The following is a 27,031-nucleotide window of genomic DNA, read 5'->3' as shown; positions in this document are numbered from 1 at the left end:
AGCGAGCTGAGATCTCACCACTGCGCTCCAGCTCGGGCGACAGAGTGAGCCACTGCGCCCTGCCAGAGGACATCCTTTTAAATATAATTAAAATAGAATGTCGAATAAAATGTAGTGGAATGTTTTGAACTTTATGCCAATAATTCACTGTTTTACATGAAATGAATAATTCTTTGAGAGATAAAAGTTACCAAACTTGGCACAAGAAGAAATAGAAAAACCTGAACTGTTATAGCTGTTTAAAAAAATTGAATTTATGGCTGGGCACAGTAGCTCACTCCTGTAATCCCAACATTTTGGGAGGTCAAGGTGGGCAGATCACGAGGCCAGGAGTTCAAGACCAGCCTGTGCAACATGGTGAAACCCTGTCTCTACTAAAAATACAAACACCTGGGCATAGTGGCATGCACCTGTAGTTCCAGCTACTCGGGATGCTGAGGTGGGAGAATCGCTTAAACCTGGGAGACAGAGGTTGCAGTGAGCCGAGACCATGCCACTGCACTCCAGCCTGGGTGACGGAGTGAGACTGGGTCTCAGAAAAAAAAAAGGAAAGAAAAGAAAAGAAAAAAAAGAGAGAGAAAGAGAGAGGGAGGGAAGGAAGGAAAGAAGGGAAGAAAACATTTAAGGAAGAAATAATAGTATCAATATTACATAAACAACTTCAGAAAACAGAAGAGGACAGAATAATTCGCAATTCTTTGGGAGTAACAGTATCCTGATATCAAAACAAGGACATACTCTTACCAATTCTAAGGAAAACGGAACAAGATGCCCTAGTCAGTACAATAAGAAAAAGGAACAAAGTCCATATAAATTGGAAAAGTAAAATACTTTATTCACAGATGACATGATTATCTACATAGAAAATGCTAAAGAATCTAGAAAAAAGCTACTAGAATAAGTTAACTGATCTAAGTTGCTTAAGATCAATGTACAAGTCTAATGCATTTCTATATACTAGCAATAACTAGAAAATAGCTTTTTAAAAACCTTACCACTTGCAATAGCATGCAGAATATTAAATACATGAATTTAACAAAATGTGAGAGCTGCAAACTAAGAGAAATTAACAGATCTAAATAAATGGGGCAGTACACCATGTTCAACAATTGGAAAACTCAGAATTGTTAAAATGTTATTTCTCCCTAAATTGATCTATAAATCCCAGAAGACTTTCTTTTTGCAGACATTGATAAAAGTTGTTTTTTGAGACAGTTTCACTCTTGGTTGCCCAGGCTAGAGCGCAATGCCACGATCTCAGCTCACTGAAACCTCCACCTCCCAGGTTCAAGCAATTCTCCTGCCTCAGCCTCCCGAGTAGCTGGGATTCTACAGGCGCCTGCCACCACGCCTGGCTAATTTTTTTGTATTTTTAGTAGAGATGGGGTTTCACCATCTTGGCCAGGCTGGTTTTGAACTCCTGACCTCAAGTGATCCGCCTGCCTCGGCCTCCCAAAGTGCTGGGATTATATAGGCATGAGCCACGGGCCTGGCCTGAAGTTGATAGAAGTTGACTTCAAATTTTATACGAAAATGCAAAGGATCTAGAAGTCAAAAAAAAAAAATGGGAAAAGAACAAAACGGAAGCCCTTCCAATACCTGAGTTCAACTACAGTTGGCCAGGAGTGGTGGCTCACACCTGTAATCCCTTTGGGAGGCTGAGGCAGGAGGATCCCTTGAGGCCAGGAGTTCAAGACCAGCCTGGTCAACACAGTGAGACCCCCATCTCTACAAAAAAATATAAAAAATTAGCAAGATGTGGTGATGCATGCCTACAGTCCCAACTACTTGGGAGGCTAAGGAAAGAGGCTCACTTGAGCCCGATGTTCAAGGTTACATTAGCTGTGATTGTGCCACTACGCTCCAGCCTGGGCAACAGAATGAGATTTCTGCCTCAAATAAAACTACAGTAATCAATATAGTGTCATATTGGTGTAAAGTTATACACACAAGAAGAATGGTGTCCAGAACAGACCACTTCTATGTCACTTCAGTTTTTACAAACCTGTGAAGACTTGGTCATTGGGAAAGTAGAGTCCCAACAAATAGAACCGAAACAACCAACCACACAGATAAAAAAGTGAATCTTGACCCTTATCACATATGGTACACAAAAATGAACTCAAAATGGATCACAGACTTAAATGTAAAAGGTAAAGCTATAAAAGTTCCATAAAATAAAAAACATAGGAAAAAATCATGTCCTTTGAGTAGGCAAATTTCTTAAACTCAAATTATTATAAAATATCATAAATCATTATTATCTTGGTTTACTGCAACCTCTGCCTCCTGGGTTCAAGTGATTCTCCTGCTTCAGCCTCCCGAGTAGCAGGGACTACAGGGGTGTGCCACCCGCCCAGATAATTTTTGTATTTTTAGTAGAGACGGGGTTTCACCATGTTGGCCAGGCTGGTCTCAAACTTCTGGCCTCAGGTGATCTGCCTACCTTGGCCTCCCAAAGTGCTGGGATTACAGACATGAGCCACCACACCCAAATCTTTGATAAATTAGGCTTAATAAAAAATATTCAAAAGACACCATTAAGAAAATGAACAGGCAAACCAAACATGAAAATATTCACAATATTTGTCACAAATGGAGACAAAGAATTCTATATATTACATGTATGTTTTTCATGCAGAATATGGAAAGAACTTGAGTCAACAATAAGCATCCCAACTTAAAAACAGGCAAAAGGCACGAACAGACACATCACAAAAGACGACACAGAAAAGCAATAAGCAGATGAAATCATAGACATACATTATTCAGTGGGCAAATACAAATTAAAATCATAAGGAGCCTAGAGTGGAATAAATTTTAAGAGACTGAAAATGCCAAGTGTTAGCAAAGATATGGAGCAACTGGAATCTTCCCATAATGTAGTAATAGTGTAAAATGATTCAACCACTACAGAGGGCTGTGTGACAATTTCTTAGGAAGTTAGAAACATGTATTGCAATGGACTGAATGTTTACATCCTTGCACAATTCATGTCAAATTCCTAACCCATAAGATGATATGAGGTGGGGTCTTGGGGAGGGGACAGAATCACAAGGCGAGAGCCCTCATGAAAGGGGTAAGCTTGCTAGTCCCTTTCCACCACGTGCAGTCACAGTGAAAAGACATCTACTTAAAAGGAAGCAGGCCCTCACTAGACACCAAATGTTGACACCCTCATCTTGGACTTCCCAGCCTCCAGAACTGTAAAACATAAATTTCTGGTGTTTATAAGCCTCCCAGTTGATGGTATTTTGTTATGGCAGCCTGAATGAACTAAGACACTTACAACACAGCAATTAAAGTCCTAGGTACTTACCCAAGAGAAATAAAAACACATGTGCAAATACATACTTTTACACAAATGCTCATAGTTTTAAGAGCCGAGACTGGAAACCCATTAACACGTGGATGAATAAACAAATGATGGCTTATCCACACAATGGAATACTATTCAGCAAGGAGAACTACTGAAACACAAAACAGCTTGGATGAGTCTAAAAACATGCCAAAGTGAGACATCAGACACAAAAGAACACATACTAAATGAATCCATTTGTATGAGGCTCTAAACCATGCAACACTAATCTATGAGGATAGAAAGTGGTTATCTGGGGCTGGAGTGGGCTTAACTAGGAAAAGGCAAAAGGGAACTTCTTTGGGTGACAGAAACGTTTTTGGTTCTGGCGGTGGTGGTTACACAGGTGGTGGTGGTTACACAGGTGTATAGATTTTTCAAAACCTTGTACACTTAAATAGGCGTTTTACTATATGAAAACTGAATCTCAATAAAGTTGATTAAAATGGTCTGGTAAAATCTACATTTGAAACATCTCTAGTAATGCTGATTTTCCAGAAAATGTAGATCTCTTTTTTGAATTATCTGTCCTGAGACGTTCAGGGTTGGTTGTATTTAAGAACTCAAAATATGGCCTCATGAGAAAAAAATTATATCGTTACAAAACTGGACTTTGGGGTTCATGTCCAGATGAAATTCAGAGGTAAAGACTAACAGTTTGGCGAGGTGGCTGTCCACTGTCCATTTACCTCGCCTGCTTTCGAACAGTCCTAGCCAAAAAGCCATCTGTCATGGCTCCATGTTTCTGCAGATCCCTCTCCTGTTCCCTATTTTCTTCTTCAGCTGCTCTCTACTGATCTCTGGCCCAGCTGAAATGTCACCTCTTCTGTAAGGCCTTCCCAGCTCTGTGCCACAGCAGGCACCCCCTCACCTGTGCTCCTTCACACCTGAGGGCACATACTTAACTCACCCTACTGTGATCTCCGTCTTCCCCACTACACGGTGGATGACTTCAGGGTAGTGGGTTGCTCATCTGTTTTCCCAACATTGAGGACTATTCCTTATAGATATCAATACATTTTGAAATGACACAATGAGCCAGAGAGCATGGAAAATGACAAGAGCTCAGTTCAACCTCAGAACTGCTACAACAGAAGAGTTACGTAGCGCATTGAGACTGTGCCTTTCGAGTGAGACAGAAAGATACAGACAAGTAAGTGAAGACCTTCTCTTGAGACCTGCCTCCTCCTGTCCCCACTGTTCCAGCTGAGCCAGGTGTCAATGCCCTCCAGATCAAGTAGACAGTTCTGCATGAGCTGTAAGGTGGCACACAGGAGGGCGTGGATGTGCACAGGATATTGCCTGCAACTTCTAAGTAGGAGCAGCAGACAGTAGCAGGGCTGAGAAGATACTTCTAACAGAATCGTAGATTATACTGATACAAAATGAACAAACAACAAAAAAAACAGCCAACAGCTGAAAATTTTTAGAATGGCAGTATAGAAAGGACAAAGCAAGAGAGATGCCAATTACACATAGATTTAGGGGTGTATTTTTTATTGCCCTGTGCTAGACAGTGGACACATGGAAATCAATCAGATATGATCACTGTCCTCAGGAACCCAACAGCATAGTGACAGAGATAGTCTATCACGTCATTCTGACATATGCAAGTAAATATAGTAATAGCAGTAATCACTGAGCCACAGAAGTGTGGAGAGTGCTGCCAACTAAGCCTGAGGGAAACACCCATTGACATGATGCCTGAGGCATGTCTTGAACCATGATTCAGAGTTAATTAGCTGAGAAGAGACCCTTCAACAAGAACAAAGGCGAGAGAGGTAGGAAGCCACGTGGAGCACAGGGAAGATGAAGCAGTCGGTGTTGCTGCAGCATTAACCGTGTGGCAGGAAGTCAGGCAGTGGGAGGCAGGGCTCCAGGACGCAGGAGGCCTTAGGGCACATGATGGGAGGCCTGGAGTTCCTCCTCAGGACAACAGGGAAATGGCTCGGGGTTCATACACGAGTTACCTTTCTTCAACTTAACACATCAAAATGTCCTAGGTAACATTCTCCTAAGTCGTAAGATTAGATACACAGTTCTGCTGTAATAAGGGATTTAAGTCAAGGATGGACTCTGCTTAACTGGGGATGAAACTTCTTAAAAACCTTTTCTTGAGACCTGTCTTCTCCCTGCCCCTACTGTTCCAGCTCAGAGTCAGGTGTCAAGCCCTGTGACTCTCCTGAGGACAGTGCTCACAGCTGAGGAAAAGGGCTGAGCCGAGTAGGGCTGCACAGTGGCAGGTGGCACCCACTGCAAAAGCAGCCCCATCCATGACTCACAAAATTCTGACATGTCCAAATCTTAGAAACCACATGAATCCTAATTCCACGCATTTCCAAACATCACTCACCGGGCGGGAGAATAATTATTTTATAAGTTACCTGTGTGTTCCCCCTTATCTACAGACCTCTCACCCAAATGTATGGGGGCCTTACTCAAGGAGAGTCCCTCTTGGTGAACACTTTGATTATTTTTAAAGTTTGTAGTTGAGTTAAAATCTCTCCCATACTGACTACATTCATAGAGCTTCTCTTCAGTATGAATTTTCTGGTGTTGAAGGAAGTTTGACCTCTGAATAAAGCCTTTCCCACAATAACTGCACACATAGGGCTTTTCTCCAGTGTGAATAATCTGGTGCAGAAGCAGCTTGGAGCTCTGGATGAAGGCTTTCCCACAGTCTTTACATTCGAAGGGCCTGTCCCCAGAGTGGATCTTCTGGTGCTCAGTGAGATGGGCTTTCTGGAGAAACGCTTTCCCACATTCCTTACATTCATACACTCTCTCTCCAGTGTGGATTTTCTGGTGTCGAATAAGGTATGAACTCAGAAAGAAAGCTTTCCCACACTCGTTACATTCATAGAGTTTCTCTCCAGTGTGAATTCTCTGATGCTGGGTGAAGTTTGACGTCTGGCTGAAGCGCTTTCCACACTCATTGCATACGTAAGGCCTCTCCCCAGTATGGATCCTCTGATGCTGAATGAGCTTTGAACTCCGAATAAAGGCTTTCCCACACTCATTGCATTCAAAGGGTCTCTCTCCGGTGTGAATTCTCTGGTGTTCAATAAGGTCTGAGCGGTGACGGAATGCCTTCCCACATTCTTTGCATTCATACTGTTTCACTTCTGTGTGGATCTGATAATGGCGAATGAGGCTCGAGCTCCTTATGAAGGATTTCCCACATTCATTGCACTCATAGGGCCTTTCTCCCGTGTGAATCCTCTGATGGCGAATAAGTAAGGAGCTCTGACTGAAGCCTTTCCCACACTCTTTGCATTCAAAAGGTCTCTCTCTGGTGTGAACTCTCTGGTGCCTAATCAGGTCTGAACTGTGACAAAACGCCTTCCCACACTGCGCACATTTGAAGGGCTTTTCTCCTGAATGAACGCGCTGATGCTCAATGAGACCTGAATAGTGAATGAAGTCTTTCCCACACACATTACAGACGTAGAGTCTCTCTCCAGTGTGAATTCTCTGATGCTCCATAAGGTGTGAGCTCTGGCCAAAGCCTTTCCCACACTGATCGCACGTGTAAGGTTTCTCCCCAGCATGCGAAATCCGATGCCTAACTAGGTCTGAATTAAACGTGAAGGTTTTGCCACAGATATCGCAAGGATTGGCTTCCCCCTCTATGAGCTCTCTCTGAAGCAGAAGAAGGTCTGAGTTCAGAATACGGTTTCTTCCTGACTTGGTGCACACTTGAGCTGTCTCTCCTGTCTGGATCTTCCAATGGGTCACTGTCACCTGCTTGCAGCCCCTGTCCTGAGAGGGGGAACTCCCCAGGCTCTGACCTTCTGGATTTCCCAAGAGCTCCCCTAATCTGGGCTCGTGGACTTCCTCAGACTCGGGAGAGGGGAGCTCCATCACCGTGAGTCTGTCTGACGTCGTCCTATGTGAGTTTTCATCCTCAGAAATCCAGGCTTCAGTCACCTTCTTCTCACCAGTTCCTACATTAGAATCTGAAACAAAAGACAACAAAATCATCTTTCCCCTTACTTAACAGATGGGGATCTCCTGAATCAGGGCAGGATAAAATCCATATCCAAGAGGTGGAAAGTGTTTCCTCTGCCCCTCATCCTGACCCAACATGCTGCTACCCACAGCTCTGGTCTCACACCCAAGCCTGTCCCACATAAGATGGCTTCTTTGTGGCTCCACTTTTAACATCCAACACCAGGACAGACTGGTCTGTGGTGCACAACACTCCTCTGACCATTAGTGAATCCTGGATGAGTTGCAGAGGGGTGGGGATATGCTTGAACTCCATTAAAAAACCGAGACAGATATTTTAAACAAACGTATAAACACATCAGCCCTGCCACCTCTTCACTGTTCCTCATTCCTTCCTTCATGTCCTCTTCTCCCCTCCGTACCTAGCTTAGAGCCCATGATCTGGGGCACTGTGTTCACTGTAAGTTGCATGAGAATCACCCTCCTGCACAGAATCGGGCTCCCCTACCCTTTTCTCCCTCCATGATACTTGGATGGGAAAGCCCAACTTTTGGTTAAAACGAGGTTGTGTTCTGATTTGTGCCTGCACTCTTGCTGTTTTTTGTTTGTTTTTGTGTTTTTTTTTTAGATGGAGTCTCGCTCTGTCACCCAGGCTGGAGTGCAGTGGTGCAATCTCGGCTCACTGCAAGTTCCGCCTCCTGGGTTCACACCATTCTCCTGCCTCAGCCTCCCAAGCAGCTGGGACTACAGGCGCCCACCACCACACCCAGCTAATTTTTTTGTATTTTTAGTAGAGACGGGGTTTTACCGGGTTAGCCAGGATGGTCTCGATCTCCTGACCTCGTGATCCGCCCGCCTCAGCCTCCCAAACTGCTGGGATTACAGACGTGAGCCACCACATCCAGCCAGCTGACTGAGCTCTTTAAATTCAGAGCTGCTTGCCTAATGGGGCCTGAGAGCTGCCAGCAACTCCTACCCTTCCCACTCCCCACAGGACCTTCCACTTCTCCTATCTTCTTACAAACCCAGCACTCCCTCCTCCCTCCCCACTGGTGACCTTGCTTCTTGTTTCAATGAGAAAACAGAAGAAATCAGGCAAGGACATCCACTGCCTCCCACATCTCCTGCCAGCCTGTATCTCCACCCATCCTCTGCCAGGCTTGTTACCTGGGTTAAACTGCCCTTGTTCTGACTTAAAGGCAACACTTCCACTTGTGTGTGAGCTCCCTTTCCCTCTCACACATGCAGGGACAGCACCTGAGCACCCATCCCTCTCCTCCATCCTGAAGTCCTTGCCCTCCAAGCCCACCACTCCCCTCAGCATGAAGTGCGCCAGTTCCCAGCGACCTGAAAAATGCACGTCACGGGCCCCATGTCCCACCAATTACTACCCCATGACTCTCCTCCTCCGCAGCCCCATTCAAAGAGCCCCCACCCCACGCTCGATTTCTCCATTTCCTCCTTCCCCTGAGCCTACTACAGTAGGGCTCTCACCCCAAACATCCACGTCACCAAATCAGGGGTCAGCTATGGCCACGCTTCCAACTCAACCTGCGGCAGCACTGACACAGCCCCGCTCCTTCAGAAGTTACTCTCCTTATGTGAATCTGGGACAGCCTTTCTCTGTTCCCTACCCGCCTCACTGATAGCTCCTCCCAGTGTCCCCTGACGCCTCAAAGCCCTGGCGTGTCTAGGGCTCAGCCCTCATCTCTGTCCATTACAGAGGGGAGTGCACTCATTATCAGACACCAGCGCCATCTATGCTGAACACTCACATGCCTGCCTCCAACCTGGCCTTCTTTCCAGCCCCCACACCTGACCAGCTCCTCACCCAACACCTTCATTTGGATGCTCTCACAAGTTTTTCAACCCTAATGCATCCAGCCTCACTTCTGATTTTCCTCCTTCTATAGTTTTCTCCATTATCTCATTTGTTCAGGCGACAAACACTGCAATAACCCTTGAATCCTCTTCCCTTTGTTCACACTCCACATCTGTTCAAAACCATGCCCAGCGCCAGATGCCCACAGCCTACAGGGCTGCCATCTGCACCATCGCCTCTCACCATGAAGTGTGACCGCCTCCCACCTTCTTACTTCTCCCCTTCTCCAGCTCTTTTCTACACAGCCAGCAGAATTACGCTTTAAAATCATAAATCAGATGTCACTTTTCTACTCAAAACTGACAAGGGTTTCCCATCCCCTACTCTGGCCCCACAAGGGCCACCGGGCCTGGACTCCTGCTGCTCACCCTGCCCTCCCCTTCCCTCTTCTTTGGTCACACTGGCCCCTGCAGTCCCTGCCCCCTCGGAGCCTTTGCACTTTCGTAGAAAGACTCCAAAGATATTTGCAGGGTTCACTCCTAGATGTCCTTCAGGTGTCTGTGTTGACGTCACCTGATCAGAGTCCCTCCTAGTCACACTATAAAACAGCAAGGCTGGCTGGGCACGGTGGCTCACGCCTGTAATCCCAGCACTTTGGGAGGCAGAGGCGGGCGGATCACGAGGTCAGGAGATCGAGACCATCCTGGCTAACACACTGAAACCCCATCTCTACTAAAAATACAAAAAAAATTAGCCGGGCGTGGTGGCAGGCGCCTGTAGTCCCAGCTACTCGGGAGGCTGAAGCAGGAGAATGGCCTGAACCCAGGAGGCAGAGCTTGCAGTGAGCCGAGATTGTGCCACTGCACTCCAGCCTGAGTGACAGAGCGAGACACCGTCTCAAAAAACAAAAAAAACAAACAGCAAGGCACCCCCACCCTCAGCATGCCCTCTCTCCTGCCTCTGCTTTCTCTGCACAGTTCTGACCACTTGACCAATCATAAGTCACCCAATCAAAGCAGCCATCGACTGCGAGATGTGACACAATTTTATGAACCATGAAGGAAAATAAAAGTACCAATTTAAATGAAAACACTCCATCAAGCCAGGCACAGTGGCTCACTCCTGTAATCCTAAGACTTTGGGAGGCAGAGGTGGGAGGGTCACTTGAGACCAGGAGTTCAACGTCTGCCTGGGCAAGGTAGAAAGATCCCATCTCTACAAAAAACATTTTTAAAAACAGCCAGGCAAGGTAGCACACCTGTGGTCCCAACTACATGGGAGACTGAGGCAGGAGAATCACTTGAGCCCAGGAAGTTGAGACTGCAGTGAGCCGTGCTTGTGCCACTGCATTCCAGCCTGGGTGACAGAGCAAAACCCTGTCTCAAACAACAACAAAAAACACTCCATCAATTCTAACAGGCAACTCAATTTCAGAGACATTAAAATATGGAGAAAGTGTATCTTAGAATCAATGAATTGTGATATATACATGCATGCATGCACACACACACACACACGCACACACCCCACAGGCAACAAACTATGTGTTTTGTTGTCTCCCCCACAAGTATGTGAGTGCTGTGTGGGCAGGAACTTTGTTCTGTTCTTTATCCTCAGCAACCCAAACAATTTCTGGCATAAAGTAATATATTTCATCAATATCTGCTGTATGAATGAATGTTCTAATCATGCATACATAATACACTCAATACAAGGTAATAAGCCAGGTACAGTGGATCATGCCTATAATCCCAGCATTTCCAGTGGCCAAAGCAGGAGGACTACTTGAGGCCAGGAGTCCAAGACCAGCCTGGGCAACATAGCAAGACTCCATCTCTAAAAAAAAATTTTTTAATTAGCTGGGTGTGATGTTGCATACCTGTGGTCCCAGCTATTTGGGAGGCTAAGGCAAGAGGATCACTTGAGCCCAGAGGTTTGAGGCTGTAGTAAGCCATGACTATGCCATGGAACTCCAACCTAGGTGACAGAGTGAGACCCTGTCTCTAATTTAAAAAAAAAGCTCCAACACTTCTAGTATTAAACACTGAAATAAATGTGAGTTATACATACCTTACCTTAAAGAAAGATTAACAGTGCTTGCTACAGCTCTTTTAGAATGTCTAGCAGGTTTCTCAGTTTTTACTGGAAAATCTCCCATAAAAAAAAAAAATTAAGAAAAACAAGATAATTATTTACCCACTTATTTTAATGCAGGGTCCTGGGTAGCTGGAGCCTATCCTGGCAGCTCAGGGTGCGAGGTGAGAACCAGCCCTGGATAGGACAGGGTCCCACCACAGGGCAACTCACACACCCAAACCCGCTCATGCTGGGACCAAGGAGACACCCCAGTTCACCTAATGGACACATCTTTGGGACGTGGAGGAAAGCAGGCGGCCGTGGGGAGAATGTGCACACTCCACACATGGTGCTCCCGGCCAGGAATCACTTTTTCCCTCATAGATGTTATAACGAAACAATGCTATCTGAGGCTCTGCCATGGAAAGGGGGGAAGCCAGAATCCACTCTCTGAAAGCAGAGACCAAAGAACAGTGACTGCTTTGAGAGAAAGTTTCTTTCTTGGCGCCTGCACTTTACCAGCCTCAAGTCTGAGGATTTGTCTTTTTTTTTTTTTTGAGACGGAGTCTCGATCTGTTGCCCAGGCTGGAGTGCAGTGGTGCCATCTCAGCTCACTGCAAGCTCTGCCTCCTGGGTTCACGCCATTCTCCTGCCGAGTAGCTGGGACTACAGGCGCCTGCCACCACGCCTGGCTAATTTTTTTGTATTTTTAGTAGAGACGGGGTTTCACCGTTAGCCAGGATGGTCTCGATCTCCTGACCTTGTGATCCGCCCGCCTTGGCCTCCCAAAGTGCTGGGATTACGGGCATGAGCCACCACGCTCGGCCGACCATTTGTATTTTCTCTTTTTTTTTTTTGAGATGGAGTTTTGCTATTGCCCAGGCTGGAGTGCAATGGCACGATCTCGGCTCATCGCAATCTCCAGCTCCCGGGTTCAAACGATTGTCCTGCCTCAGCCTCCCAAGTAGCTGGGATTATAGGCTTGCGCCACCACACCCGGCTAATTTTGTATTTTTAGTAGAGATGGGGTTTCTCCATGTTGGTTAGGCTGGTCTCGAACTCCCAAACTCAGGTGATCCACCCACCTTGGCCTCCCAAAGTGCTGGGATTACAGGCTTGAGCAACTGCACCCGGCCTTTTTTTTTTTTTTTTTTTTTTTTAAAGATAGTCTTGCTCTCTCGCACAGGCTGATTGCATGATGGCGTCATCTCAGCTCACAGCAACCTCCGCCTCCTGGGTTCAAGCAATTCTTGTGTATTTTTAGTAGAGATGGGGCTTCTCCATATTGGCCAGGCTGGTCTCAAACTCCTGGCCTCAAGCGGTCCACCCACCTTGGCCTCCCAAAGTGCTGGGGTTACAGGGGTAAGCCACCACACCCAGCCATGTATTTGCTTTTTAATTTCCATATATATTCTGCTTATGCACTGAGGACCCATTAATGTGGCTCTCAGGATGAGAAGGCTGACTGTCTCGCCTCAAGAGCCTTCTCTTTGGGGTTCTTGCTGGGCAGTGGGAGCCGGGCCACTGCGAAGATCAGTAATGTTGCCTTCCCATCCACTACTACTGTCTTCAATACCTCAAGGCCACTGCCAATATAATGAGGGAGGGGGGATCAGCCCAGCCCAGAAGCCAGTAAATAAAACTGGAGGTTCTGCTCGTTTAAAAACCAGAGCTGCACCAGGTACAGCGGCTCATGCCTGTAATCCCAACACTTTGGGAGGCTAAGGTGGGTGGATCACTTGAGGTCAGGAGTTCGAGACCAGCCTGGCTATGGTGAAACCTCATCTCTACTAAAAATACAAAAATTATCCAGGCGTGGTGGCATGCACCTGTAATCCCAGCTACTCGGGAGGCTGAGACAGGAGAATCACTTGAACCTGGGAGGCAGAGGTTGCAGTAAGCAGAGATCACAACACCGTACTCCAGCTTGGGTGACAAAGTGAGACTCCATCTCAAAAAATAAAAAAAATAAAAAACAAAAACAAAAACCAGAGCTGTGACGTGGGATGCACTGGCAGCAAGCAGCCCCAACAGTGAGGATATTTTCAAGGGAATTAGTTTGCTGGAGAAACTGCAAGCCTACCCTGCAGAAGTCTGTAGCTAGAGTGTTCTTAGCAACATTCTAACACCCTAAATATCTAGCAACAGAAGACTCACACAAACAATAATGCACAGAAAAAAAACTGCCACACACAAAAGCACAGGCGGACCTCACAACAGACGAAGTGCTGAGCAAAAGCAGCCAGGCACAAAAGAGCTCATATTGTACGACTCCATTTACATAAAGCTAGAAAACAGAGAGCCAATCCCTGGTGGAAGGATGTAAGCTGCAATGGTGTTCAGGAGACACTGTCACTGGCAGGGGCACATGGTGCCCTGAGTCACACAGGTGCTCACTTTGGAAAAGCTGACTGGACCCGGAATTATGCGACCTCACGCAGGCACTGGGATGCTCTACCCAACCCCGCTGTGCAGGGCAATGCCCCAGCCTGCAGTTTGGGAATCCTCACTCTGGGAACTGCTTCCAAGAAGGGGACTCCACCCGCCCAGTGCCAAGCCCTCTCCCAGTTATCCACTGCTCCAAAAACAATTTACACAAACTCAGCAGCTTAAAGCAGCATGCATTTGTCACCCCACAGTTCTGTAGGTCACACATCCAGGCCAGGCCAGCTGGGATCTCCACGCAGGGTCACGCAAAGCTGCAACTGTATGTCATCGGGCTGAGCTCTCATCTGGAGGCCCTGGGGAAAACTGGTTTCCAAACTCATTCAGATTTCGTGGCAGAATCCAGTTCCCTGCAACTGTAGGACTGAGAACCCTGTGTGCTTACTGGCTGTGAGCAGGAGCCGCCCCTAGGGGCCACCTGAACCTCAAGGCAGGCACAGCACATCACATTTTTCTCACGCATCTAATCTCAGCCTCTGTTCTCCAACCAGATGGAGGAACCTCTGCTTCCCAGGGTCTGTGTGATTAGGTCAGGCTCTCCCAGACGGCCTCCCTTCTCACCTCACTGACCTGGGACCTCCCGACATCTGCAAGTCTCTTCATGACAGTACCAGATGAGTGTCTGAATGAGTAACTGGAAGAAGGGGTATGTACATTAGGGGCCAGGAATCTAAGAGACCACCTCAGAACTCTGCCCTCCACACCCATGCCAGGTGCCCGGCAGGTAACAGGAATCTAAAACTACTGTCACTGTTTGGGGCACCATGAACTGCACCCATATAAGAAGCTGAATTATCAATTTGTGTTTCCTACATCCACCACCGACCGGCTGTTCCCCATCTCTCCCTTTCCTCCAGCCTCCCCCTTCCCTGGATATAACAATATTGAGATTAGGCTAATTAGTAACCTTACCATGGCCTCACGTGAAAGGAGGAATCCCACATCTCTCACTTTAAACCAAAAGCTAGAAATGATTAAGCTTTGTGAGGAAGGCATGTCTAAAACTCAGTCAGAAAGCCGGGCCTCTTGCATCAAACGGCCGAGCGGCAAAGCAAAGGAAAACCCCCAGAAGGAAATTAAACGAGCTGCTCCAGTGAACACACAAATGACAGGATAGCAAGACAGCCTTATTGCTGATGTGGAGGAAGTCTGAGTGGTCTGGAGAGATTAAAACAACAACTTTGCCCGACGGCTGGTGTGACTGGCAACCAAAGCTGAATCCACAGCAAGGTCCTAACCGTCCTCAATTCTATGAAGGCCGAGACAGGTGAGGGAAGCTGTGGTAGAAAAGCAGAAAACCAGCAGAGGTTGGTTCATGAGGTTTAAGGAAAGAAGTCACTCCCACACATAGAAGTGCAAGGTGAAGCCGCAAGCTTTACGGGAGAAACTGCAGCAAGTTCTCCAGATCTAGCTAAGATGGTTGACTAAGGTGGCTACTCTAAAAAGATTTTCAGTGTGGATAAAACCGCCTTCTATTGGAAGAAGATGGCATCTAGGACTTTCACAGCTAGAGAGAAGTCAATGCCTGGCTTCAAAGATTGAAAAGGACAGGCTGACTCTCTTGTTAGGGGCGAATGCAGCTGGTGACGTGAAGCCAATGCTCATTTCCCATTCCAAAAATTCTAGGACCCTTAAGAATGATGCTAAATCCACTCTGCCTGTGTTGGAAATGGAATAACAAAGCCTGGATGACAGTGCATCTGTTTACAGCATGGTTTATGGAGTATTTTAGGCTCATTAATGAGACCTACTGCTCAGAAAAAAAGATTCCTTTCAAAACACTACTCACTGACAATGCTCCTGGTCACCCAAGAGCTCTGATGGAGATGAACAGGGAGACTGATGTTCTTCTTTTGCCAACACAACGTGCATTCTGCAGCCCCTGGCTGGGAGTCACTCCAACTTTCAAGTCTTATTAAGAAATATGTTTCACAAGGCTGTAGGTGCCATAATGATTCCTCTGATGGATCTGGGCAAAGTCAGCCGAAAACCTTCTGGAAAGGAGTCATCATTATAGATGCCATGAAGAACATTCACGATTCGTGGGAGGAGGTCAAAACATCAACATTTGGTATTTTGGAAAAACCTGATTCCAGCCCTCATGAATCTTTGAGGGGTTTGAGACTTCAGTGGAGGAAGCAACTGCAGATGTGGTGAAAATAGCAAGAGAGCTAGATTTAGAAGTGTAGCCTAAAGATGTCACTGAATTGCTTCAATCTCGTGATCAAACTTGAATGGATGAGGTGCTGCTGCTTTTTTTTTTTTTTAAGACAGAGTTTCACTCTCGTTCCCCAGGCAGAGTGGAGTGGTGCAATCTCGGCTCACTGCAACCTCCACCTCCCGGGTTCAAGCAATTCTCCTGCCTCAGCCTCCTGAGTAGCTGGGATTACAGGAGTGCGCCACCACGCCCAGCTAATTTTTGTATTTTTAGTAGAGACGGGATTTGGCTATGTTGGCCAGGCTGGTCTCAAACTCCTGACCTCAGGTGATCCACCTGCCTCAGCCTCCCAAAGTGCTGGGATTACAGGCATGAGCCACCGTGCCCGGCTGAGGTGTTGCTTCTTAGAGATGAGGAAAACAAGTACGTTTCTTGACATGGAATCTGCTCCTGGTGAAGATGCCGTGAACACTGTTGAAATGACAACAAAGGATTTTGAAGATTCCATAAACTTAGTTGATAAAACACAGGCAGGGTTTGAGAGGCTTGACTCTAATTTTGAAAGAAGTTCTACTTGGGTAAAATACTAGCGAACAGCTTTGCATGCTACAGAGAAATCTTTTGTGAAAGCAAGACTCCACTGATGTGACAAACTTCATCGTCCCATTTTAAGAAACTGCCAGTCACACCAACCTTCAGCAACCATCACCCTGATCAGTCAGCAGCCATCAAGAAAGGCAAGACCCTCCACCAGCAAAATGATTACAACTTAAGGCTCAGATGATCATCTTTTAGCAATAAAGTATCTTTAAATTATTTACATTTTTAGACATAATGCTATTGCATACTGAATAGTAACCACAGCATACCTAAACGTAACTTTTATATACACCGGGAAGCTAAGAAGTTTCTGTGACTTGCTTTGTTTTGCTATTCACTTTATTGCAGTGGTCTGGACCCACACTGGCACATCCCCATGTGTGGGATGAAAGGTCCACTGGACACTTGGGTAGCCAATGTGGTTCCCCAGCATTCCTGTTTCCTTCTTCCTTTAAGTGTTAGAAACCCCATCAAATTACTAATGACTGCCCCATAAATGACATTTCCTAGTGTCCCCTTAAGTTAGGTGAGTTTGTGACCAAGATGAGGCGAGAAGGGAAGTGATGTGTGCGTGCTGTCCACTCTCTCCCCTCCCCACAGTGCTGATGAGGCAGGGCAGCCAGAGTCCCTGGAGGCCAACCCTACCTTTAAGAGAGAATAAGACAACTCAAGTTTCTTATTTGAAACACCGTATTTGAATCTGTTACAGCAACTTTAACCTACGTCTTAAATAATGCTAATATACAACTCAAAATATTCAGATTCAATTCTCCCCATGATGATAAATTCAAACTGGGCCAGGTGCGGCAGCTCACACCTGTAATCACAGCACGTTGGGAGGCTGAGGCAGGTAGACTGCTTGAGCTCAGGACTTAGAGACCAGCCTGGTCAACATAGTGAAACACAGTCTGTATTTTAAAAAGACAGGCCAGATGCGGTGGCTCACACCTGTAATCCCAACACTCTGGGAGGCCTAGGCAGGCACATCACCTGAGGTCAGGAGTTCAAGACCAGCCTGACCAACATGGAGAAACCCCGTCTCTACTAAAAATACAAAATTAGCTGGGCATGGTGGCACATGCTTGTAATCCCAGCTACTTGGGAGGCTGAGACGGGAGAATCACCGGAACCCAGGAGGCGGAGGTGGAGGCTGCAGTGAGCCGAGATCACGCCACTGCACTCCAGCCTGGGCAACAAGAGCGAAACTCCATCTCAAAAATAAATAAATAAAAATAAAAATAAATTAAAAAGGGGGTGGGCCGGACATGGTGGCTCATGCCTGTAATCCCAGCACTTTGGGAGGCCGAGGCAGGCAGATCACCTGAGGTCAGGAGTTCGAGACCAGCCTGGCCAACATGGTGAAACCCCATCTCTACTAAAAATACAAAATTAGCCAGGTGTGGTGGCACACGCCTGTAATCCCAGCTTCTCGAGAGGCTGAGGCAGGAGAATCTCTTGAACCCGGGTGGCAGAGGGTGGAATGAGCTGAGATTGTGCCATTGCACCCCAGCCTGGGCAACAAGAGCAAAACTCCATCTCAGAAAAAAGAAGTGGGGGAACGGTGGGGTGGAGATGTTGGTTTCTTGTTTTGGAACTCAGTTGATACCTTCTGATTTTAAATTTTAAAATGGCTGTTATACTACCTGGAAACAAGCTATTTATTTTTTTTTATTTGATATATATATATTTTTTGAGACAGAGTCTCACTCTGTCGCCCAGGCTGGAGTGCAGTGGCACAATTTCGGCTCACTGCAATCTCCACCTCCCTGCAATCTCTGTCTCGTGGGTTCAAGCGATTCTCCTGCCTCAGCCTCCCAAGTAGCTGGGATTACGGGCACCTGCCACCACGCCCGGCTAATTTTTTTGCATTTTTAGTACAGATGGGGTTTCACTTTGTTACCCAGGCTGGTCTCAAACTCCTGACCTCAGGTGATCCACCCACCTCAGCCTCCCAAAGTGCTGGGATTGGATTACAAGCGTGAGCCACCACGCCCGGCCAGAAACAAGGTGTTTCTGTTTACAAGAACATATCTTAAAACCATATGTGTGCCTCTTAATAATTTTCATAATTTTTTTAACTTTTGAAAAAGTTTTTTTTTTTTTTTTTTAAGACGGAATCTCACTCTGTCGCCCAGGCTGGAGTGCAATGGCATGGTCTCCACTCACTGCAACCTCCACCTCCCAGGTTCAAATGATTCTCCTGCCTCAGCCTCCTGACTAGCTGGGATTACAGGGGCGTGCCACCACGCCTGGCTAACTTTTGTACTTTTAGTAGAGATGGGGTTTCACCATGTTGGTCAGGCTGGTCTCGAACTCTTGACCTCATGATCTGCCCGCCTCTAGAGAAAGTTTTTAAAATTGCAAATATCTTGCTTTGAAGAAACAGTTATCTCAAAATAGCTATCTTCAGTTTTTGCTTAACTTTTTCTTGTATGAATTTAAGTAAAATTAAATCAATACATTTTCATTTAAAGAAACTGACATGAAATGCAAAAAAAGGAAGCCACCTGACTTGTGACTCCACACAACGAACTGACTAGCATGGACCCATCTCCTGTTGTAACACAGAATTTGCTGGATAAAACATCACCTGAGGCCAGGCGCGGTGGCTCACGCCTGTAATCCCAGCAGTTTGGGAAGCCGAGGTGGGCAGATCACAAGGTCAGGAGTTCAAGACCAGCCTGACCAATATGGTGAAACCTCGTCTCTACTAAAAATACAAAAATTAGCCGGACGTGGTGCCGTGTGCCTGTAGTCCCAGCAACTCAGGAGGCTAAGGCAGAAGAATCACTTGAATCCGGGAGGCAGGGGGTGCAGTAAGCCGAGATCATGCCACTGCACTCCAGCCTGGGCGACAGAGCAAGACTCCGTCTCAAAAATAAATAAATAAATAAATATCACTTGAAATTGTCTCAACAGCAGATGTTGTGTATCATCAGCAGCCACAGCAGCTCTGGGGTGTCTAGGGGTGTCCCATCTGGCACTAGAAGCCCCCAGCCCTTGCACCCACACTGGTAAGGGGATATTCCAGCCTCAAGCTCCCAGCCAGAGTCACTGTGTGTTGCTTACAGCCTGAAGAAATTAACAGGATACACCAAGCTTCACCCTCAGGAAACAGGAAAAGCAGAACCAGAGGGCAACCGAGTGAGACGTGGACTAGAGCTCCACTAACATCTGGACCTCCTTGCCCCGCGCCACACCAAGGGGCCTACTGGGCGCCACAGGCTAGGCAGGGAGCGCTTCTGTTCCTAGTGCTCCCCACGATGCCCCGGAAGTTCAGGGAGGTAAGAAGCGTAAGGTCAGAGAACTGGAGCCAGCTGTCAACTGCCCCCGCCCCACCCAGGCCATTTGGCTTCTGCTACCGGCATGCTGCTCAGGGCTCTGCCCAAGGACAACGACGAGCCCCCTGTGTCCTCTCCTGGGTCATCTTCCATGACCCTGAGGCAGCGAAGACAAGCTCGGCAGCTCCCTGAGCTGCTTCACACCAACTACCTATGAGTCTGAGGCCAGCATCCAGGCGCTGCCCAGACCCTGAGAGTCCCTGGACCATGACATAGCCTGTGTGTGAAGGGAGCAAGACAGCCTTAACAGAAGCACAGAGAACGCCACTGGGATTCTTAACGACGCGAAGGGAAAAGGGTACCTTCAAGAAAAAGCAGGACAGCGTAGCCACACCACCTCTCCCCATCGGGGAATTCTCCAGGTCCAAGTCTCGTACTTAATTCTAATTCTGCCCATCACGTTTCCCTCCCCACCCCTATCCCCAACAGCACAGAAGATGCTGGCGCTGCATCTCCTCCAGCACCGAGAGGCCTCGAGGCCCCAGGGAGCGGAGGCCGGGTTCAGGCACAGCCGCGGGAACGCCCACACCCAGTCCTGTGAACCGTAAAACACGTCTGCGGCATCAACCTCACGCAGGCCTGGCGGACCTGAAGACTGCGACACGGAAACTCAAGCCCGCGGCTCTCCGGCCTGGGCTCAGGGCGGGGGGAAGGAGAGGGAACCAGGGGTACCCACACGGCGCTCCTCAGGGAGAAGACCCCAGGCTCGGGCCCGAGGCGGGCTCGCTGGAGAGACGCTGCAGCCTCGCGGGGGCGGCCGTGGCTGCGTCCGGGAGACTGGCTAGCCAAGGCCCCGCTCCTGGACGCCCTAGCGGGGCGGGCAGCGGCCTGCGGACCCCGCCCGGCCCTCTCGGCGGACTGTGCCCTGGCAAGGCAGCCGGGCTCCGGAGCCAACCGGGGCTGCGGCTAAGGCGTTGCCCGCCCCCGTCCGGAACGCGCCACTCACCCGGCGCGGGCGGGGAGAGGACGGCGCGAGCCCGACCCTGCAGCCGCTGACTGGACCCCGCGGGCGCGGGCCCCACAGATCAGCCGACAAAGCCTGCACCGCCGCCAGCCCGCCGCGACCGGAAGTCGCGAGAGGCCCCGCCTGGGAAACTTCCTGCGCCGCTCTAGGAGCGCCAGGGATCGGCTCCCCTCTCAGTGGTGCGGACTTCCGGGCGCGGGGCTAAGACCCCCGGAGGGACCAGGGGTGTCCGGCAGGAGTGGCGTTGCTACGCCGTTGGGAGGGTTGCGGGCCGGGAAGCGCGGGCTCGGAAACTCGGGTCTGGAGCTCGCGGCGAGGTCCGACCGCAGCCCAAGACCAGCTTCTCAGGAGGCGAGGATCCAGGGGAAGTAAATACCGTGAGGGCCAAACTTCACCTCTTTCTGCGCCCCAGAGAAATGGGGAAGCGGCGCGCTGTGGAGTTTTTTGGTTTTCGGGTTTTGGTTTTTTTAAGACAGGGTCTCGCTCTGTAGCCCAGGCTGCAGTGCAGTGGCGCGATCTCGGCTCACTGCAGCCTCGACCTCCCGGGCTCAGGTGGTCCTCCCATCTCGGCCTCCCAAAGTGCTGGGACCAGAGGCGCGCGCCACCGCGCCGGCTCATTGATTCTTGGTAGACATTACTCATTGCTAGAATGAGTCACAGTCCGAAATAATCGAAATAATTACATTCCCCTGCCCCCCCACCAAAAAAACATTATATTCGTATTTTGGGTTTTCTTTTTCCATTTTTCTGCTAGCACTGAGGAAACTTGTTTACCTAAATTGTTAGATAGGATTGGGAGGAATTTTGTTTTAGCAATGACGCTCAATTTATTTATTTATTTTTTTTTTGAGATGGACTCTCGCTCTGTCACCAGGCTGGAGTGCTGGAATGCAGTGGCGTGATCTCTGCTCACTGCAACCTACGGCTCCCTGATTCAAGCGATTCTCCTGCCTCGGCCTCTGGAGTAGCTGGGATTACAGGCATGCGCCACCACGCACAGCTAATTTTTGTATTTTTTAGTGGAGACAGAGTTTCACCTTGTTGGCCAGGATGGTCTTGATCTCCTGACCTCGTGATCCACCCGCCTTGGCCTCCCAAAGTGCTGGGATTACAGGCGTGAGCCGCTGTGCCCAGCCGACGCTCAATTTCTTTAGCTCTTTCTGACTTATATGCAAAAAACATAACAGCAGTTTATCACCAAGTGTACTTAATGACCTGTCAGTTGACCACTTGAATAGGTCCTTTTTAAATTTTGACAGAAGCAAACAAAGAATTAGAAGTAACCTAAAGTGCAAAACTACATGAAGTCTTTCCCAGCCAATAAATTCACCTACTTTCTTAAAATCAACTGCAGAGTTTTGAATTGTCCCTTTGATGAGGAGGACAGCCCAGGTACCAAGGCCAGGTACCAGGGTGAATAAAGGAAGAGAAGCAACGTGGGAGAAGGAGCTGTGGCCAAGGGGGACGCGCTAGGCGCGTGCCCTCATCCAAGGACCTTCTACAGGAATTCCAGGGCAGAATCCATGTGGAACTCCTGCTGTGATTCTCCAGGGGCTCCCCGGCTCTTGGAAAGGCTTCTGTGTTCCAGGGGTGTGTGTGAAAGCCCTACACTGAGCGACCCCACCTTTCATCCAGGCCCGGAGACCTCGGCTGCTGCAACCCTATTGCCAGCTTACCATGGGACCCAGCTCTTAAGGCGAGAAGGGCTTACAGACCTTTCAGCCTCCCTGTCCGCAGGCCCAAAGAGCTTGAGAACACCACCTGAGTAGGTTGTCACAGATCAAAATCTGCCTTGTACACCTGACGCCTGCCACTTCAACCCCACCAACAGCTAACACATGGCTGCAGCTTGGCACTTAATACTTTTTTTTTTTTTTTGGAGACAGTCTCTCTCTGTCACCCAGGCTGGAGTGCAGTGGCGCGATCTCGGCTCACTGCAAGCTCTGCCTCCCGGGTTTATGCCATTCTCCTGCCTCAGCCTCCCGAGTAGCTGGGACTACAGGTGCCTGCCACCATGCCCGGCTAATTTTTTGTTTTTTAGTGGAGACAGGGTTTCACCGTGTTAGCCAGGATGTTCTCGATCTCCTGACCTGGTGATCCACCCGCCTCGGCCTTCCAAAGTGCTGGGATTACAGGCCTGAGCCACCGTGCCCAGCTGGCACTTAATACTTTGAGTTTACTTGTTTGGTACTGATTGTCCCTGCCAGTAGAAAGGAAGCTCCGTAAGGTCAGGGACCCCCGTCTCGTTCCATGTCTAGCCCAGTGCCTGGCCCCTGTGGACCTCAGCAACTGTGGTGGATGCTGTGATGAGAGGCCCCGGGAGACCCCTCCAGTGACAGGCTGGGTGTCCCAGTTGTTCAGGGTGTGGTAAGCGGCCTTCAGCCATCAGCTGCAACTCGCCAGGGTCACACCCTTCCCTGGGACAGCCCACATTGCAAAGTCCTGGACATTCTGGTCCAACCGAGGACAGCCCTGAGGACCACTTCTGTGGCAGAGCTCCCTACGGGGGACCAGTAGCCGCTGTGCTTGATGGCATCACAGCACCACTCCTGCCTCTTGTGTCTTCCCCTCCACAGGTCCAACACCACTCCGTGAAAGTCTGCTCCCCACCTAGGAGCCCCCTCGAGCCACAGCAGCCTTGCCAGGCGACTTCTAATATTATCTCCATTTTATAGATGAGGAAACAGAAATAGGGAAGCCGAATGGCTCACCTAAGGCATCAGCCAGGACATGCTGGAGGAGGCCTCAGATGTGGCCATCTGCCTCCAAAGCCCTTGACCTAGAGCAAGTACAAAGCCAAAACCAAGGAGTGTGGCTGGAAGGCAAAAGGCCCGAGGGGAGGCTGCCATGCAAGATGAGGCTGGCGCTGTTGCCATAACCAGAGCTCAAGAAAGGAAAGCTGTCCAAAGAAACTGCATTCAGCCAGAAAGGGAATTTGTAGGGATTTGAGGGGACGGAGCCATTCTGAAGACAAAGCAGAAATTCTGATAAAAGATCCCAAAACATAGTTTCAAGCTATCTGGAATGTGGGGTTTAGGAAAACAGGCCATGGGTGGTCTTGGTGCGGGAGCAAGCACAAAACTGTCTGGGAAATGTCCCTGAGGAAGGCCACTGTGTCTTTGGGCCATGAGCAGAGCTTTCCTGCTTTGGGCGAATGGAGTCTGGGGACAAGTTGATGACAATGGAGGGCTGAAGACAGCTTGGGAATTAGTCTTTCCGAGATAACTACTGGGTGGGGCAGATTGTGTGGTCCCGGTCCAAGCCACACAGGAAGCCCACACTGGCTTCTGAGCAGGAGTGTAACAAAAGCCAGATGACACTGGAAAGACACGTTGGCTGCGTGGTGACCACAGAGGACAGGGTGGGGACGGTGGCAGTGGCACCCACACAGCAGAGCACCTGGGGCGAGACTGGACAGAGCCAGGAAGAGGCAGGGACCGGCTCTGAAGGCCGAGGGAGGGTTCACAGGAGGGTGGGGAGTGGGCAGGAAGCTGACATCCATGGTGACGCAGGGTGGGGCAGGTGGGAGAAAGGTGAAAGAAGAACAGAAGGTCACTTTGGGATGTAAGTTTGACACCTTGCTGCTAAGCGAGGCCAAACAATTAAAAGATTTTTAAAATCTGCTGGTAGCTGGAGAAGGACCTGAGACGTGCAGATGGGAGTTGTGGCAGTAGTGGTCATCTTGAGGGACAGACACCAGGAGAAAACGAGTGATGCGTGCAAGGAGGGGCACCACTGAGCCCACACAGGCCTCGAGATGGATGGGACAGAGGCGGACTCAGGTGCCTGCAGGTGGAGAGAGAAGGTAGGGGTGGCCTGGAGGCAGGTCTCTTCTGAGTATCACAAAGCACATCCAAAAGTAAATGATGCCGGGTGTGGTGGCTCTCGCCTGTAATCCCAGCACTCTGGGAGGCTGAGGTGGGCGGATCAGCTGGACCAACATGATGTAACCTCGTCTCTACTAAAAATACAAAAATTAGCTGGGTGTGGTGGCACGTGCCTGTAATCCCAGCTACTTGGGAGGCTGAGGTAGGAGAAGTGCTTGAACCTGGAAGGTGGAGGTTGCAGTGAGCCAAGATCATGCCATTGCACTACAGCCTGGGCAACAAGAGTGGAACTCTGTCTCTAAAAAAGAAAAAAAGAAAATGAGGTAGGAGGTGGAGCTCAACTCCGGAGGCAGGGCTTGGACACGGGACCAAACTGAGGACTAGCTAAAACAGGTCCAGGGCAGAAGAGCCTCCTGTAAGGCACACCCACCAGTGTGCCATATCAGTTTACCATTGCCATGGCAACACCGGAAGCTACCGCCTCTTTCCATGGCAACAACCAGACAATGCAGAACTTACCAAGATAATTCTAGAAATTTCTTTTTTTTTTTTTTTTTTTTTTGAGACAGGGTCTCACTCTGTTGCCCAGGCTGGAGTGCAATGGCGTGATCTCGGCTCACTGCAGCCTCTGCCCCCAGGGTTCAAGTGATTCTCCTGCCTCAGCTTCCTAAGTAGTGGGACCACAGGCGTGTGCTACCACACCTGGCTAATATTTGTATTTTTAGTAGAGATGGGTTTCACCATGTTGGCCAGGCTGGTGTCGAACCCCTGACCTCAGATGATCTGCCTGCCTTGGCCTCCCAAAGTGCTGGGATTACAGGCATGAGCCACCTCACCTGGCCTAATTCTAGAAATTTCTGCATAAGCTACCCCTTAATTTGCATATGATTAAAAGTGGATATACATGTGACTGCAGAAGTGCCTCTGGGCTGCTTCCCTGGGCTCACTGCCTATGGGGTAGCCCTGCTCTGCAAGGAGCAGTCCCTCTGCTGCTGCTGTACACGCTGCTTCAATCAAAGGTGCTTTGAACACCACTGGCTCACTCTTGAATTCTTTCCTGGGCAAAGCCAAGAACCCTCGTGGGCTAAGCCACAATTTTGGGGCTCGCCTGCCCTTCATCAAAAATATTTTTTTAAAAGAGCTCTGGCCGGGCGCAGTGGCTCACACCTGTAATCCTAGCACTTTGGGAGGCTGAGGTGGGTGGATCACCTGAGGTCAGGAGTTCAAGACCAGCCTGGCTAACATGGTGAAACCCCATCTCTACTAAAAGTACAAAATTAGCTGGGTGTGGTGGCGCACACCTATAATCCCAGCTACTTGGGAGGCTGGGGCAGGAGAACCGCTTGAACCCAGGAGGCAGAGGTTGCAGTGAGACAAGATCACACCATTGCACTCCAGCCTGGGCAACAGAGTGAGACTCCATATCCAAAAAAAAAAAAACAAAACTCTATGGTTAAAAGTCAGCTTAACTGAAAGCTGAGGTTCAAGCTCCTCCCTCCTCTGCTGTCTTGGTATCACAAGATGTCCAATGTCTCAGACCCCTTAAGGAACACAGAAAAAGGCAGCACTCACACCCTTTTGGGTCGTCCTGTGGAGGCTGAAGAGTCATGGACAGGGTCCTCTCAGGTCTAAAACTCTGCTCTCTTTGTATTGTATCACCTGATCTCTTTGGCTTTGGGGGGCACCAGAGATTACTTTGTTTTTTGTTTTGTTTTGTTCTGTTTTGTTTATTTTTTATTTTTTGAGATGGAGTCTGGCTCTGTCACCCAGGCTAGAGTGCAATGGCACAGTCTCAGCTCACTGCACCCTCCACCTCCCGGGTTCAAGTGATTCTCCCACCTCAGTCTCCTGAGTAGCTGGGATTACAGGCAACCACGACCACGCCAGGCTACTTTTTGTATTTTTGTAGAGACGGGGTTTCACCATGTTAGCCAGGCTGGTCTTGAACTCTTGACCTCAGTTGATCCACCAGCCTCGACCTCCCAAAGTGCTAGGATTACAGCTGTGAACTACTGCACCTGGCCACCAGAGATTACTTTGTACCATGAGACACTATGTGCTTTTGCGTGTGTGATGGCTAGTTAGTCATAGGTGAGAGCTGCAGTTTTGGAGGTGGCTGACAGCAGTGGTCTGCAGTGAGTGTTAATTACACAGGGGGCTGTGCAGTTTTGGAGGTGGCCAACAGCAGTGGTTCACAGTGAGTGTGTGTGTGTGTGTGTGTGTGTGTGTTGTTTTGTTTTGTTTTGTTTGAGACGGAGTCTCGCTGTGTCGCCCAGGCTGGAGTGCAGTGGCACGATCTCAGCTCACTGCAACCTCTGCCTCAGGTTCAAGCAATTCTCCTGTCTCAGCCTCCCGAGTAACTGGGACTACAGGCACCCGCCACCACGCCAGCTAATTTTTGTATTTTTAGTACAGACAGGGTTTCACCATATTGGTCAGGCTGGTCTCGAACTCCTGACCTCAGGTGATCTACCGGTCTCGGCCTCCCA

General features: G+C 48.8%; 1 protein-coding gene and 1 non-coding gene across 4 annotated transcripts; one reads left to right on the top strand and one right to left on the bottom strand.

The window, feature by feature from the left end:
• Positions 1–810: 810 nt before the first annotated feature.
• Positions 811–25,269, bottom strand: ZNF623 (zinc finger protein 623). 3 transcript variants are annotated; one of them, XM_003819467.6, is made up of 2 exons: positions 20,428–25,269; positions 811–7,317 (listed from the first exon to the last, which is right to left on the bottom strand). In XM_003819467.6, the coding sequence occupies exon 2, from the start codon at positions 7,220–7,222 to the stop codon at positions 5,732–5,734; it is 1,491 nt and encodes a 496-aa protein (XP_003819515.1). In that variant the 5' UTR covers positions 7,223–7,317; positions 20,428–25,269; the 3' UTR covers positions 811–5,731. The 3 variants fall into 3 exon arrangements, with proteins under 3 accessions (XP_003819515.1, XP_034822703.1, XP_008971043.1); XM_034966812.3 differs by having other exon boundaries at positions 20,698–25,269; XM_008972795.5 differs by lacking the exon at positions 20,428–25,269 and adding an exon at positions 15,442–20,152.
• LOC112440749 (U7 small nuclear RNA) lies at positions 11,227–11,286 on the top strand. The gene has a single exon (XR_003028763.1). It is a non-coding gene; the product is annotated as a U7 small nuclear RNA (small nuclear RNA).
• Positions 25,270–27,031: the final 1,762 nt, after the last annotated feature.

Source organism: Pan paniscus, chromosome 7, assembly GCF_029289425.2.
Source record: "Pan paniscus chromosome 7, NHGRI_mPanPan1-v2.0_pri, whole genome shotgun sequence".
NCBI classification, from domain to species: domain Eukaryota; kingdom Metazoa; phylum Chordata; class Mammalia; order Primates; family Hominidae; genus Pan; species Pan paniscus.
This window is presented reverse-complemented; position numbering and strand designations above follow the sequence as displayed.

Excerpts from the sequence above, each read along its gene's own strand:
- ZNF623 (XM_003819467.6), bottom strand. The coding sequence starts at position 7,222 with ATGGAGCTCCCCTCTCCCGAGTCTGAGGAAGTCCACGAGCCCAGATTA.